General features: G+C 40.6%; 1 protein-coding gene across 1 annotated transcript in view; it reads right to left on the bottom strand.

Annotated features, from left to right (window-relative positions):
- Nucleotides 1-15,618, bottom strand: part of TMED10 (transmembrane p24 trafficking protein 10) — a 43,839-nt gene that overhangs the window by 3,842 nt on the left and 24,379 nt on the right. Inside the window, exons 3-4 of the mRNA XM_003902066.2 lie at nucleotides 12,440-12,513; nucleotides 417-543 (exon numbers count right to left, since the gene is read on the bottom strand). Coding sequence (XP_003902115.1) covers nucleotides 417-543; nucleotides 12,440-12,513 — 201 coding nt within the window. The remainder of the gene's footprint in view (nucleotides 1-416; nucleotides 544-12,439; nucleotides 12,514-15,618) is intronic.

Below are 15,618 nucleotides of genomic sequence, written 5' to 3'. Positions count from 1 at the left end.
GGCTGAGGCAGCAGAATCGCTTGAACCCAGGAGGCGGAGGTTGCGGTGAGCCAAGATCACACCACCGTACTCCAGCCTGAGCCACAGAGCGAGACTCCATCTCAAAAAAAAAAAATAAATAAAAGTTCATTATCCTATATATAAATGTTGAAAATAACAAAGATTGCTGCTATCAATTTGATATGGGTATAGACTAATTGAGGATGCTGTCAACTGCCTATCACAGTAGCAATTTCTACTCTCTTGAAAATCTAACAAGGCTCATTTACCTTTAGCAGCAACAACAGCGAAGTAAGCAATTTCCCTTCCATATACCCGCCTTGGCAAAACTGAGAAAAGGATACACCAAAATTGAAAGTTTGGAGACTGTCTCATTTACGGGTCACTTAAGAAATAAGAGTCGCCTTCCCCCTCACCGTTGGTATCACGCATCTCCTCTTCTCTCTTCTTCATGTAGGCAAAATCATTAACAATAGATTCTGAAAGGTCTTCTAGGCGTCGCAGCTCTACCTCTAACGGTTTGAGCTTCTCAACTTTTGCAATCTGGAAAAGAATGGAATATTTTCAGCTCTCTGAAAACATCGCTTCAGTCAAGAACATAAAGAAGGCAACAGAAGAGTCTTTTTTAAAGTTTCACCAGATTTAAATTCTCTCCTATCAATCACCCTAACATTTTTTAAATTTGGGCTTGTTTCTTTCCCTATAGACTGTATCTTTCCATTTCAGACCTTTTTTAATACTTTAATTTTGACTAAAATCTCTTTACAAGTAATATAATAACTGCAGGCTATAAAGCAAGATATACTATTGTCTCAAGATTTTTTACTTTTTTTTTTGAGACAGAGTCTTACTCTGTTGCCCAGACTGCAGTGCAGTGGCATAGTCTTGGCTCACTGCAGGCTTGACCTCCTGGGCTCAAGCAATCCTCTTGCCTCAGCATCCCGAGTAGCTGGGACCACAGTCATGCAGCGCCACACCCAGCTAATTTTTGCACTTTTTGTAGAGATGGGGTTTTGCCATGTTGCCCAGGCTGGTCTCCAACTCCTAAGCTCAAGTAATCTGTCCGCCTCAGCCTCCCAAAGTGTTGGGACTACAAGTGTGAACCACCATGCCCAGCTGATTTTTGACTTTAGTAAAGCACTTTACTTTGCCCTTCCACTGATGTCTAAGAAGTAAACAACATTATTAATATAATAAATGTGAGTCATATTAGGTCAAACCTGGTTTTAGAAGAAAAACCACTAAATTCATTAAACCTTTGACAGTACATATGAATGTGAGCATGTGTTATTATAGCATTAAAGTAATACTTCAAAATACACAATTAGAGAATTCTGGTATGTTCATATAAATCCTACAACAACTTTTAAGGTTTAGTATCAGAGCTCAGATGTGAGAAAACTGCACTGAATTTTTTATGTATTTTTTTTTCTTTTAGAATGACACAGTTATCAAAAGAAATCTCCAAGGAATTCCCTGTATGCTAAGGAATGAAGGATGTCAGAAAGAAATTAACTGTCTTCTGTTCTCAAGTTAGATCCCTAAGAAAACTCTTAAGAGTATCTAATAACTAGAGGCATCTATCACACCAAAGATTGCACTATTCTATGTTTTTTTTCTTATCAATCTTAGATTATGCTTTGCTTTAAAATGGGATATACCACCAGAGCTTTCCAGATTTTTTTTTTTTTTTTTTTTTTGAGATGGAGTCTCGCTCTGTTGCCAGGCTAGAGTGCAATGGCACGATTTTGGCTCACTGCAACCTCCGCCTCCCAGGTTCAAGTGATTCTCCTGCCTCAGCCTCCTAAGTAACTGGGACTACAGGCATGCGCCACCACACGCAGCTAATTTTTTGTATTTTTAGTAGAGGTGGGGTTTCACCATGTTGGCCAGGATAGTCTTGATCTCTTGACCTCGTGATCCACCTGCCTCGGCCTCCCAAAGTGCTGAGATTACAGGCGTGAGCCATCACGCCTGGCCAGCTTTCTAGATCTTAAAACTTCTACATACCAGTTGCTCTTAAAGTTTCCACATAGAGAATTCTTTAATAACTATCTTTCTTTTTATTAATTTAATTTATTTATTTATTTATGGAGTCTCACTCTGTTGCCCAGGCTGGAGTACAGTGGTGTGATCTTGGCTCACTGCAACCTCTGCCTCACAGGTTCAAAAAAATTCTCCCACCTCAGCCTCCTGAGTAGCTGGGATTACAGGTGTGCGCTACCACACCTGGCTAATTTTTATATGTTCAGTAGAGATGAGATTTCACCACGTTGGCCAGGCTGGTCTCGAACTCCTGACCTCAAGTGATCCACCCGCCTCGATCTCCCAAAGTACTGGGATTACAGGTGTGAGCCACCACACCTGGCTACACCTAATAATTCTGTTTCTATATCTGCTTCTTTACTCCCTATTTATTTACATTCCCTATGGCCCACTTTTTTTCCTCTCCTTTGTTCAATTCATTGTCCTTGTTCTTTCTCTTTGTGAAATGTTAACAGCGGTTAACAAGGGATGAATAGGAGGAATTTATTTTACATTTTCTTATTATATTTTTCACTAAATGTGTGATGAACAAAAGTTATTTAAAATAAAACAAACTGCTGTTAAGATTGGGATGTAAAAATTGAGTTTATATTTAAGGTTCATAAAAATATGGTGATAGACGCGATGATACACCTACGTTTTCTCTCACCAGATGCACATTTTCTTGCATTTATAAAATGTTGGCTAGAGTTAACGGTGTGACTGGTAACTGCAGAACAGCTTCTGGGTGTAAGATTTAACCAACAGTTAATGCACAGAGCTAACTTTCTTAGGTGAATGGCCAAATGCCAGGTTTTGTCATTAACCCAGAATGTATATCTATTCATTGATCTCATATAGAGCTGCAGAACAAAAAAACATTCCCCAAGAAAAATAAGAAGAGCTATACAAGCTGAACCTTAGTCTAACATCTTCCCTCCTGCTCTATACTTCCCCACTCTGAGCTTCCTAAATGAGACAGTATAAAGGAAATGGCATGATACTTCTTAGAGATAAATTATTTAAAGTTCCCTAAATAGAAACTTGCAAAAGAAACTGGAAGTGAAACTACGGCTGTGCCTCTGCCAGCTAAAATGATATTAAAAAAAAAAATTACTTTAAAGCCTATTGAATCCCCCAGCCCCTGCTTTTCTTTCTTTCTTTCTTTCTTTCTTTTTTTTTTTGGTTAAAGGACAATAGTCCAGAGACCTAAAACCCAAAAAACAATGATGGAATTAAACCTGGTACTGAAGATGGCTTTTGTAGATTACAGCCCCCCCATAAGCTGTTCTCAATCCCTTTACAGTAATAAAATTTATTTTTTAGTTGTACAACCAACACATAAATATAGTCTTCTGCTAAAAATTTAAACTATCCAGAAGCAAAGAGAATATGAACCAAAAGTCTACCTTCATGGTTCCTCAATTCCCACATTGCTTTCCAGAGGTAACGATGCTTATAAACTTGATGTATTATCTTTCCACACCTTTTCGTCTGAGACACTATGCTTTTATATGTAAATGTACACAAAAATATAACTTAAAATATATTTATAAATGGCATCATACTACACATATTGTTCTACAGCTTTTTTCCATTAATAAGATCTTTCCAAAAATGGCAGTGCTTATAAATTTACCTTATTTACCTTATTCTTCTTAACTGCTGCATAGCATTCCACATTGCTAGTATTCTACATTGTTTAGTTAATCATTCAATCCCCAACCCCTTTTCTAGTACAGGTGCCACTCCAGACTCTATACCTCTATTCATAACCAAACAGTCAAATTCCTATCTTCAAAGCTGATTCTATTTCCTCCACAAAATCTCTGCTGAGGCCAAGCATGGTGGCTCACACCTGTAATCCCAATACTTTGAGAGGCTGAGGCAGGAGGATCACTTGAGCCTGGAAGGTCAAAGCTGCAATGAGCTGAGATCATGCCACTATACTCCATCCTGGGAGACAAACTGAGACTCTGACTCAAAATAAATAAATAAATAAATAAATAAATAAATAAATAAATAGATAGATAAACCTCTATTGAATCCCCTCTTTCATCCAGGAAATTATTTTCAGACCTTCATTAGTGTGATGAAGGTCTCATTTTGGTCTCATTTCCTAAAAGCCATTTTTGCCTAATAATTACCTTCACTCATGATACTAATTTAAAATCTAGAAAGCTTAAAGAACTCTCAAGAGACTAAAACAATACTGAAATCTAACTTGCCATTCCAAACACCTAGTACACCATGGATACTCAATAGTAAATAACAACAATCATGGATATATTTCTACGTTGAATCTAAACCTAGAAATCAAAATAATATTTGGAGGAAATCAAAGAACAAAAATCTTTTCAAACCACCAAAATCTGACAGACTTAACAATTAAATGCTATTAAGGAAAGCAATTCCACCTTCCTCCATGTGAGAACACAGTGAGAAGGCAGGATGCACTCAGAAGAGGGCCCTCACCAGAACCTGACCACACTGGTACCCTGATCTTGAACTTCCTTGAATCCAGAACTATGAGAAATAATTTCTGTTGTTTATTTTATTTTTATTTTATTTTATTTTTTGAGATGGGAGTCTTGCTCTGTCACACAGATTTTCCTGCCTCAGCCTCCCAAGCAGCTGGGATTACAGGCGTGCGCCACCACATCCAGCTAATTTTTGTATTTTTAGTAGAGACAGGGTTTCACCATGTTGGTCAGGCTAGTCTCAAACTCCTGACCTTGTGATCCTCCTGCTTCAGTCTCCCAAAGTGCTGGGATTACAGGAGTGAGCCACCGCACCTGGCCTGTTTCTTTTTCCAAAAGAAAAAAATTAGCCAGGTGTGGTGGCTCACGCCTGTAATCCCAGCACTTTGGGAGGCTGAGGCAGGTGGATCACTTGAGGCCAGGAGTTTGAGACCAGCCTGGCCAACATGGTGAAACCCTGTCTCTACTAAAAACACAAAAATTAGTTGGGTGTGGTGGCGCACACCTGTAGTCCCAGCTACTCAGGAGGCTGAGGCATGAGAATCCTTTGAACCTGGGAGGCAGAGGTTGCAGTGAGCTGAGATGGCACCACTGCACTCCAGCCTGGGCTGGGTGGACTGTGTCTCAAAATAAATAAATAAATAAATAAATAAATAAATAAATAAATAAATAAATAAATAAAGTAGTAGTAGTGTTAAAAAAAAAAAAAAAAAAAAAAGCCACACAACTTCATTGCAGGCTGGGCGCAGTGTCTCATGCCAGTAATACCAACACTTTGGGAAGCCAAGGCAGATGGATTGCTTGAGACCAAGCTGGGCAACACAGCAAGACCCCATCTCTATTACAAAGTAGTAGTAATAATAAAGAAAAAAAACTTTACTACAAGAATATATAACAATAAACTTTTATTACCAGCTTAAAACAAATGTAAAAAGTTTCTTGATTGTTTTTTTAAACATTTTAAGGCCTTAACGTTTTTTCTGAGTTCTTATTTTTTTTTTTTTTGAGATGGAGTCTCGCACTTTCCCCCAGCCTGGCGTGTAGTGGCGTGATCTCGGCTCACCGCAAGCTCAGCCTCCAGGGTTCACGCCATTCTCCTGCCTCAGCCTCCCGAGCAGCTGGGACTATAGGCGCCCGCCATCACGCCTGGCTAATTTTTGTATTTTTAGTAGAGACTGGGTTTTACTGTGTTAGCCAGGATGGTCTCGATCTCCTGACCTTGTGATCTGCTCGCCTCGGCCTCCCAAAGTGCTGGGATTACAGGTGTGAGCCACTGCGCCCGGCTCTGAGTTCTTATTATGTGCAAGGTACCAAGGTAAGTTACGATCTTAAGCTCTCACAGCTTACATAGTAAGTCATAACCATAATATACGGCTTTATGTAGTAACTTCTATAACAAAGACACGCATTAAAAACAGAGTTCTAGTCGGGAGGACAAAGTGAAGCTTAACAGCAAGTGCGTGAGCTGGGTCTCCCAAGTTGGGCAGGACTTCTAAGAGGGCATTCAAGGCTGAGGGGAACCTGTAAACCAAAACACGGAGGGAGTAAAGTGCAGGCATGTTTGGCAACTATGAATAGTCTAGACTTAAGTAGTCTGGTGTGCTAGAAACTAGACTATAGGATATGTGTGCATGTACCCACACAACTGCCACACACTTGTGCTTGGGGAGGGTAGGGGATAAGGGGATAACAGCAAATGACAGGCTCAAAAGTTAGGCTGAGACTAAATTGGGGAAGGGGATGAAAAAGGTAGAATAATGAATCAGGGTCATTCATATATGCTCACAATGTGGTATATTTTGTAATCTCATTTAATCCTCGTAACCCTATAAGGTGAATATTTTTATCCTTAAGTTTTACAGATGAGGAAACTAAGTCTCAGAGGTATTAAATATACTTGCCCAAAGTATCACAGCTTGGTGAGTTGGCATTAGAATCCAAGTCTATGTGAGTTTATTCTGTAAGTACCAGAAATGTAATAAAGAAAACCAGATGACTATACTAAGTTTTTCCTGAATCAAAGGTGAAAATGAACAAGCTATATTAGGCCACAAGGATCTATATAGGTTGTCCTATTTGCTTGACTAATAAAGTTTGACTAATAAACTTCCTGGGTTTCCCATTGCTATTATTTTTGCAGGGCCACAGAGTAAAATTTTAAAACGAATCATGTAAGTATTCTCAAGAAGACGCTCTTTACTTGCTCAGGACTAAGCATTTAATAAATAGCACTGAGACTTTATATCACTGTACAAAAAGCTAAAAAAGAAATCCTCAGTATCAAAATTCCCACTTTCTGTTGTTCTGCTCTTGTAAACAGTTGATTAAACTGTTCAAAGTATCTGTAAGAATGCCAAATTATACATGTTTCATGAAGGCAGGCTGGTATTCTATTCTACTTTCCTTCATCACTGGAAGCATGAGGTATGTTTTGCCAAGTCTGTAAGACAATGTGCACCACAGGTTCTCCAGTAAGGGCTGACGTTCCCCTGGCAGGCTGCATGTAGTTGTTAAATAATCAAAGGATGTTATAACTTCAAGGTACTTCATTTTGCAGTGAGTCCCTCATTTTTCAAATGAGGAAACTAAAGAGTCCATAAAGTTACTCAGCCCTTTGGGTGCCCAACCAAAATTAACAGTACCATGGTCTCTTAACTCCCTACTCAGGGTCATCACAGCATTTAAACTGCCAAACTCTGCTGTAAAATTCGAGAACAGAATCCTTGACTTCCAAAAGCATTTATGCTCTCTGTACCCAAATCTGACCTATCTTTCAAGCCTCCTTGAAAGCTTCCTTCAACCACTCCTGTCCACGCTCTCTCTTCCCTGAAGCTCTACAACACTTACTGTGTCACACAGTTAACACTCAATCATATATTGTCATATTCACAAATTGTTTTATTTTTATCCTATCCCTTCACACTAGTTTGGCCCCTGAACTCAAGGAAATTAAAATGATTTATAGTTTATATAGTCTTAAAGACCTGATACATAGTAAACACTTGTAATTGATCTGTTCTGCCCACTCTATGCCTTCTTCAAAGAAGGCAACTTTCTCAAAGTAGCTAAGTGCTGCTGGTCCCCTGAAGCAAGTGTTTCTTGTATACTAAAAGCACTCTGCATTTATTTTTTTTCTTATTTTTTTCTTTTTCTTTTTTCTTTTTTTTGAGATGGAGTCTTGCATTGTCAGCCATGCTGGAGTGCAGTGGCATGATCTTGGCTCACTGCAAACTCCACCTCCCAAGTTCAAACGATTCTCCTGCCTCAGCCTCCCGAGTAGCTGAGATTACAGGTGCCTTCCATCACACCCAGATAATTTTTGTATTTTTAGTAGAGACAGGATTTCACCATCTTGGCCAGCTTGGTCTTGAACTCCTGACCTCAGGTGATCCACCTGCCTCAGCCTCCCAAAGTGCTGGGATTACAAGTGTGAGCCACTGCGCCTGGCCTGCATCTATTTTCATAAGGCCTGCCGCCTAGGAGAAAGCCTTCTCTACCACCATATCTATTAACATCATTCTTACTGGTCATGGTAGGTACCATTTGGAAAAGCTACAAGTTACAAAGCCTTTTCCTGTATAACACCTCCAAAATACTGGTAAAATTAAACTCTTCTAAAACCATATCCAAATCTTCCATTATAATGAAGATTTGAATCTAAAGAGTTTACAGAGTTATAAGTAACTGTACCAAGAAACGGTATTAACTTTCTGAAAAAACTGCTTCTTAAAACAGAGGTGTTAATCTAACCTCTAGGGAATCTCTAAATTCTTTTCCTTGGTGGAGCATCAAGATCCAAGACAGAAGCTTCTTGTGACAAGACAAATTCAGTCAAAGTAGTTTGCTGCCTCCACGCCTCCCACCACAGCCCCTACCAACTCCAGGAACACAGCAATAAATGTGAAGACCATCTACTCTAACACAAGCAAGATAAACATAACTGGGCTGCTACATTGGCTCATGCCTGTAATCCCAGCACTTTGGGAGGCTGAGGTGGCTGGATCACTTGAGATCAGGAGTTCGAGACCAGCCTGGCCAACATGGTGAAACCTTGTCTCTACTAAAAATACAAAAATTAGCTGGGTGTGGTGGTGCACATTTGTAATCCCAGCTACTTAGGAGGCTGAGGCAGAAGAATCGTTTGAACCCAGGTGGCAGAGGTTGCAGTGAGCTAAGATCACGCCACTGCACTGCACTACAGCCTAGACGATATAGTGAGACTCTCTCAAAAAAAAAAAAAAAGGATTTTGGATCTAGTACATGGAATCAGAGTTCCTCCTTCCTGAGAGCACTCAGATAAACAGAACTTTTGGACAGCTATTGCTCCAACCAAGGCAGGTGTGTTTTTGGTGTATCTGTTGATAGCCAATGACAGACAAACAGAACTGCTAGGCAAAACGGTATTTTACTCATGGGACACATAGATAGCCCAGGAGTTAGAAGATGCGTCAGATAGCTCCTTCTTTGTTGGAGAGTAATTGCCTGCATTCTCCCAACTGCACAATCAGACAGTAAGTCCCTACAAACAACTGCTCTAATTCACAAATCACAAGCTAAAAAGAAGTGGCTCGGTTCACATCCTGAATCTACAAAGATACACCCTCTGAAGGGCAAAAGCGAGACAGTGGTCAGAGGTTCATAAAATACAACACAGGAAATCAAAATCAAAAGCGCTTTATTTCTGAGGACAGAGGCATTCTTTCTCATTAAAGAATCAAACAACAAGACTTAATGCTTCTTCACAGTATGACAAACACTGTCTTCCAAATAGTATCATCTTACATTTGTATTGTGTTACATAGCAATTTCACATGGATTAACTAATAACAATTTAGGTAGGTAGTGTGGTACAATTACTATCCAATCTTACAGGACCACATGGGATTTCAGAATTATGAGTCCACAAATATGAGGGAGACGTGTTGGACATGAAGAAAATTAAAGAAGTGTGCCATATTACCAAATCTTAATACTGATGCCAAAGGTTCCAAATCCTCTGGAGGTAAAGCCTCTCCATTATCTCAAGGGCCTGAAATTAAATCGTTCAAGTGATTCTCTTGCTTCAGCCTCCCAAGTAGCTGGGACTACAGGTGCCCGCCACCATGCCCAGCTAATTTTTGTATTTTTAGTAGAGATGGGGTTTTCGCCAAGTTGGCCAGGCTGGTCTCCAACTCCTGACCTCAAGTGATCTACCCAACTTGGCCTCCCAAAGTACTGGGATTATAGGTGTGAGCCACCGTACCCTGCCAGCTAACAGCCATTTATAAGCAAAGTTCAAGGGAGCCTTGCTGCAGACTGAAGAAATGGTTGGTCTTTGGACTGTGTCATAGCCATTCCTCCTCTACATCAATTTGGTCTGCTGCTGGGGGGCAGGGGTAGGGGTAGGAGAGTGGGGACACATGTTAAAGTAGTGGGGAGGAGTTTCTTGGTTAAGAAGTAGAACCTTGGAGCTGTGTTGTAACTACATGCATAAAAAAAGGCTTAGGACATGTCAGACATCTGAAGCAGGAAGCAGGCAAAGGAAGCACCGTGGTTTCCTTTGGGCTAGGGATTCCCCTTTTGGGTTAAGCAAAAGGTCAGGAAAGGTAAAGCCCCTTTCCTAATGTTTATGAAGACCAAGGATGATGGAAATTCCAGGAGGTATAGGGGTTCTAAAATGCTACACGACAACTAAGTTGTGTCCAAAGCATTCTTTATTTAAACCCACAATAATGTCATCTGTTTTTGAGGAGAACTAGCTACATCTACTGTCTAATAGGGCATTGATGTGTTGTTATTTAATAAAGACCCTTGGGTTGGGCAGGGTGGCTCATGCCTGTAATCCGCCAGCACTTTGGGAGGCTGAGACAGGCGGATCATGAGGTCAGGAGATCGAGACCATCCTGGCTAACGTGGTGAAACCCTGTCTACTAAAAATACAAAAAATTAGCTGGGTGTGGTGGCGGGCGCCTGTAGTCCCAGCTATTTGGGAGGATGAGGCAGAATGGCGTGAACCCGGGAGGCGGAGCTTGCGGTGAGCCGAGATCCCGCCACTGCACTCCAGCCTGGGCAACAGAGCGAGACTCCCTCTCAATGAATAAATAAATAAATAAATAAATAAATAAATAAATACTCTTAATGACAGCCAACATGTTGGAGAAAAAAATTACAATAGGTAAAATTCCACAGAGTACAAATTCAACTGAGAATGGTCCACAGTTCGGGAATAGAAGCAGTAACCACAAACTAGAAATCATTTCACCTATTCTTCCACCTCATAATAATGACATCTTCCCTTGTGTTTTATATCTTACAAAAGCACTTTAAAATAATCTTATTTACATATAATTAAGATACTTCTGAATCATGAAGGTTTAAAAAAATTTTTCAACTTACTCTTAAATTCATCAAATAAAGAGGTTTTCTTGTTTTATTTATTTAAATTAAACTAGCCTGGAAACAGAAACAAACAATTGAAAAGTCTCTACTGGAAACTGTCTCCCATTCACAACTATATCACTTGCTCCTACTTACTGCCTCTAAAGAACGCTACCCAGTTTCATTCAATTGAGGATTTGAACAAGGAAAGAGCTGCAATTGTTGTACTACTTCCTGTTGCAGAATTAACCAGTCATTTCCAATCTTCTTCCATTTTAGGATATTTCCCTTCCCAAGTCCTGTCCAAAGAGAGAGCAACTTCTGTTCCACTATTCCTAGACAATTTTCCTAAATCACTTAAACCAATTTTCCTTCATTTACTTAGTTTGCATTCTTCAAAAGCCCATTCTATTTCCTGTACCCTACTCCTCCTTCATGCCCTTACGTACTGTTTTGCTGGGTAAAAATACTCTTATCTTTCTGTAAAGATCAATTATCTAGTCTTAAATAGTTCTTGTGGTTTTTCAAAGGTGTGCTTTGTTTGAAGAACCCTTTTGTGCTGCCCCCAAAGTCTCGCAGAGATGAAAAAGGCTGTTGCCCTTCTCCTCATTCTGTGCACACCTCCATCTCCCTGTCACCTAAATAAATGTCAGTTTTTATTACTCTATAATGAATACTTCCTATCAGCATCAAATTTCTATTATCAACATTCCTAGTCTCTTGTAGCTTCTTCCTCCATCCTGCTCTCTTCCTTAAAAGTCTGAAATTATTTTAACTCAAAACTATATTTGACTATTATTATTTCCCAAAGACAAAACAGTTGTTCAAGACTAAACAGCACTGAATGCATGCCCTAGATATATATATATAGATATATACAACTGTTGGTCTTGGGGAAAAAGTCTTAGGAATTAAAAACAAATCACTTTTCTTAACCTTGGGCATTTACAAATAACTGAATTCCAGCTTTAAAAATGTAAAATATCTGTCTCTATACAACACACACACACACGGTTTCTGCCTCAAGAGAACTAATGCCATATGCTTCAGTGTTTTATCAAACCCACATTTCTGTGGGACAGTTAGTTCAGTCCTTTGGCTGACAGCACAGCCAGAATTAGTCTTCAAGACTGTTTTTTTTTTTTGAGACGGAGCCTTGCCCTGTTGCCCAGGCTGGAGTGCAGTGGCGTGATCTCGACTCACTGCAGCCTCTGCCTCCCGGGTTCCAACAATTCTCCTGAGTACACTAACTGGGATTACAGGCGCACGCCAACACGCCTGGCTATTTTTTATTTTTACTAGAGATGGGGTTTCACCATGTTGACCAGGCTGGTCTCGAACTCCTGACCTCAGGTGATCCACCAGCCTCGGCCTCCCAAAGTGCTGAGATTACAGGAGTGAGCCACCACGCCCGGCCAAGGCTGTTAATACAACTTTTTGTTCATGGCTGGCTGTCACAAGACTGCTAAGAAACCACAGCCTTTTGGGCAAAGCACAGCCTGTTGGCCTGCCGAGGTCACAGAAACCTCACAGCATAGCACACTGCTGCCTCCTCTGGCTGTTACAGCAGGACATACCTCTTCGTAATTTTTCGCCTCCACTCCATGCTTCATGTCTAGGATCACGAGTTGGTCAGGTATCCGCCCTGTTCCTGAGAAAGAAATCAAAGGATTCATTGTGTGGAATACTTAAAATTCCGGGAAATTACCCACCCACCCACCCGCCCTCCCTCTCCAGAACCCCTACCCTCTCAATAGAGGGAAACAGCCACAACTCCTCCCCCTGCTCAGTTGCAGAAAATTCTTGGCTCTGGCTAAAATCACAAACATTCCAGACAAAGCCTCTATCTGTGTGGGGTGCCGGAAAGCAACAAGAACATGCTGCTGGCAAACATCTCTGAGCAGGCGAGGACACAAGATACTGCAACTGGTACTACAGAGGAACAGAACAGAAGGGAAAACACACAGGCTTATTGAATTGGGAAATAAAACTCAAAAATCAAAACAGTGTGAAATTGAGTGGCATATAAATCAAGAGATAGTGGCCAACAACTTCGGCTGAAAATGCGTATTTCCACATCTGAAAAGGTTGCCCTGTCAAATTTTGAGGGAAGGCCATGATGAATTAGGATTATTGGGTATGTGCTAAGCTTAGATTTACTTAACATAAATCTAAGTACTGAAAAGAACATAAGTTTTATCTAATATTCCACTTTAATTCAAACATTTTGATCAATGTATGGCCTATTTCAGTAGGAGTACAATGTTACAGAGCTATTCCCACTAAGCCCTTAAAAGAGTTACAACAGCTGAAGAAAAAAAAAAAAACTTTACAGTAAGAGTTCAAATCTCAGGGATGCTTCTTATAATAGAGTTCATGTTAGAAGAGTCGATCTGATTCAGCTGGATCAAAGAGGCATACTAATCTTAAATCATCAAGTAGGAGAAAGGAAAAGACCCAAAGAGCCCCAGAAAACTGTTCAGCCCCAATCCCCTGGAATTCACCTAGCTATAAAATTTACAACTGCCTGCATGAAATCAGAAGTTCTGGGATACACAGTACCACTGAAGCACTGGGGTTCCTGAGACCATAAGCCACACTGAATGGTATTGTACCCTCTGATGCCTGAGAGACACTGTAAGTTTTCTGAAATGAACTGAAGTCAATTCAGTAACTACTCATTGAGAACTCACTAAGTACTAGAACTGTGCTGGAGATTTTAAAGGGACATGCTATGGCTTAAATGTGCCCCTCTCAAAGTTCATGTGTTGGAAACTTAATCCCCAATGCAAGAGTGTTGAGAGGTAGAACCTTTAATTTTATTTATTTATTTAATTAAAAAAATTTTTTTTAAGATAGGTTGTTACTCTGTCTTCCAAGCTGGAGTGCAATGGCACGTACCATCATGGCCTACTGTAGCCTCGAACTGCTAGGCTCAAGCAATCCTCCCACTTCAGCCTCTCCAGTAGCTGGACTATAGGTGTGAGCCACCGCAGCCAGGTAATTTTTGTATTTTTTGTAGAGACAGGGTCTCACTATACTGTCCAGGGTGATCTGGAACTCCTGGGCTCCAGCGATCCTCCTGCCTCAGCCTCTCAAAGTGCTGGGATTATAGCCATGAGCCACTGTGCCTGGCCGAGAAGCAGGACCTTTAAGAATCGATTAGGTTATGGGGCTCTGCCCTCATCAATAGATTAATGTCATTATCATAGAAGTAGGTTTGTTATAAAAGTGAGTTCAGCCCCTTCTTGCCCTCCTGTGCATTCTCTTGCCATGTGATACCTTCTGCCATGTTACTGTGACACAGCAAAAAGGCCCTCACCAGATGTGGCCCCTTGATGTTGGACTTTCCAGACTCCAGAACCATGAACCAAATAAATTTCTACTGTTTATAAATTACCCAGTCTGTGATGTTCTGTTATAGCAGCACAAAATGGACTAAGCCAGGATACAATCCCTGCCTTCAAATAATTCAACTGGGATCTAAGACATATACACAAAACGACTACAGTGAAAATGCAAAGCACTGTAAAATTTTAAGCCAAAGGAACTGGTTCAGACAATCCCAATATGGAGCAAAGGGAAGAGGAGGGAAGACAGTAGTTGTGGACAGACTTCACTAAAGAGGGAACACCTAAAGGCAGGACTTAGGCAAAGTACTCTAGGCAGATGGCAAAGCATGAGCAAAGGCTCAGATATTAAAATCGGAGTACGGCATGTTTGAAAGACAGTAAAGAACTTCTTTTGGGATGGGTGCAGTGGCTCACGCCTGTAATCCCAGAACTTTGGGAGGCCGAGGCAGGTGGATCACTTGAGGTTCGAGTTCGAGACCAGCCTGGCCAACATGGTGAAACCCATCTCTAATAAAAATACACAAACTAGCCAGGCATGGTGATGCGTGCCTATAGTTGCAGCTACTCTGGAGGCTGAGGCATGAGAATCGCTTGAACCCAGGAGACAGAGGTTGCAGTGAGCTAAGATCGCGCCACTGCACTCCAGCCTGGGTGACAGAGCAAGACTCTGTCTCACAAAAAACAAACAAACAAAAAAAAAACAACTTCTTTTGGATAGATTGGAAAGATTAATTTGAAAGCAAAGAAATATAAATAAGACTGCACAGGGTAAGACTGAGAGCAAAGTAAGACAAGCCACAGTGTCTTCTGAGCATGAAAACAACAAACAAAACAAAACACAATGTCGCACCCAGAGTGTTCTGTTCTCCCAAATCCAATGTGTAATCCTGATTATGCCATTGTCCACGGAAGATGTAATGCAAATTTTTGATTTTCTTTCCTCACTGAAAAAGTTGTGAAACTTAAGCAGTTCACAGCCCCACCTGGTCCAAATGATCAGGATATCTTCTTACATACAGTCTTCCAACTACCTCCCTGATTGTCACAGCACAGTACAGTCACGCACTGCATGAAGACAGTTCAGTCGAGGACGGACTGCATATATGAAGGTGGTCCCATAAGATTATTATAATACTGTCTTTTACTATATCTTTTCTATGTTTAGATACACAAATAGCATTGTGTTCCAACTGCCTACAGTATTCAGTACAGTCACATGCTTTACAGGTTTGTAGTCGAGGAGCAATAATAGGCTACACCATATAGCTGAGGTGGGTAGTAGGCTATACCATCTAGGTTTGTGTAAGTACACCTGATATTTGAAGTACACTTGATATTTGCACAACAAAATCGCCTAAACACCATTTCTCAGAATGGTCCAAGCAAGTCTCCTGCCTCAGCCT

Source organism: Papio anubis, chromosome 7 (assembly GCF_008728515.1).
Source record: "Papio anubis isolate 15944 chromosome 7, Panubis1.0, whole genome shotgun sequence".
In the NCBI taxonomy this organism is placed as follows: domain Eukaryota; kingdom Metazoa; phylum Chordata; class Mammalia; order Primates; family Cercopithecidae; genus Papio; species Papio anubis.
This window is presented reverse-complemented; position numbering and strand designations above follow the sequence as displayed.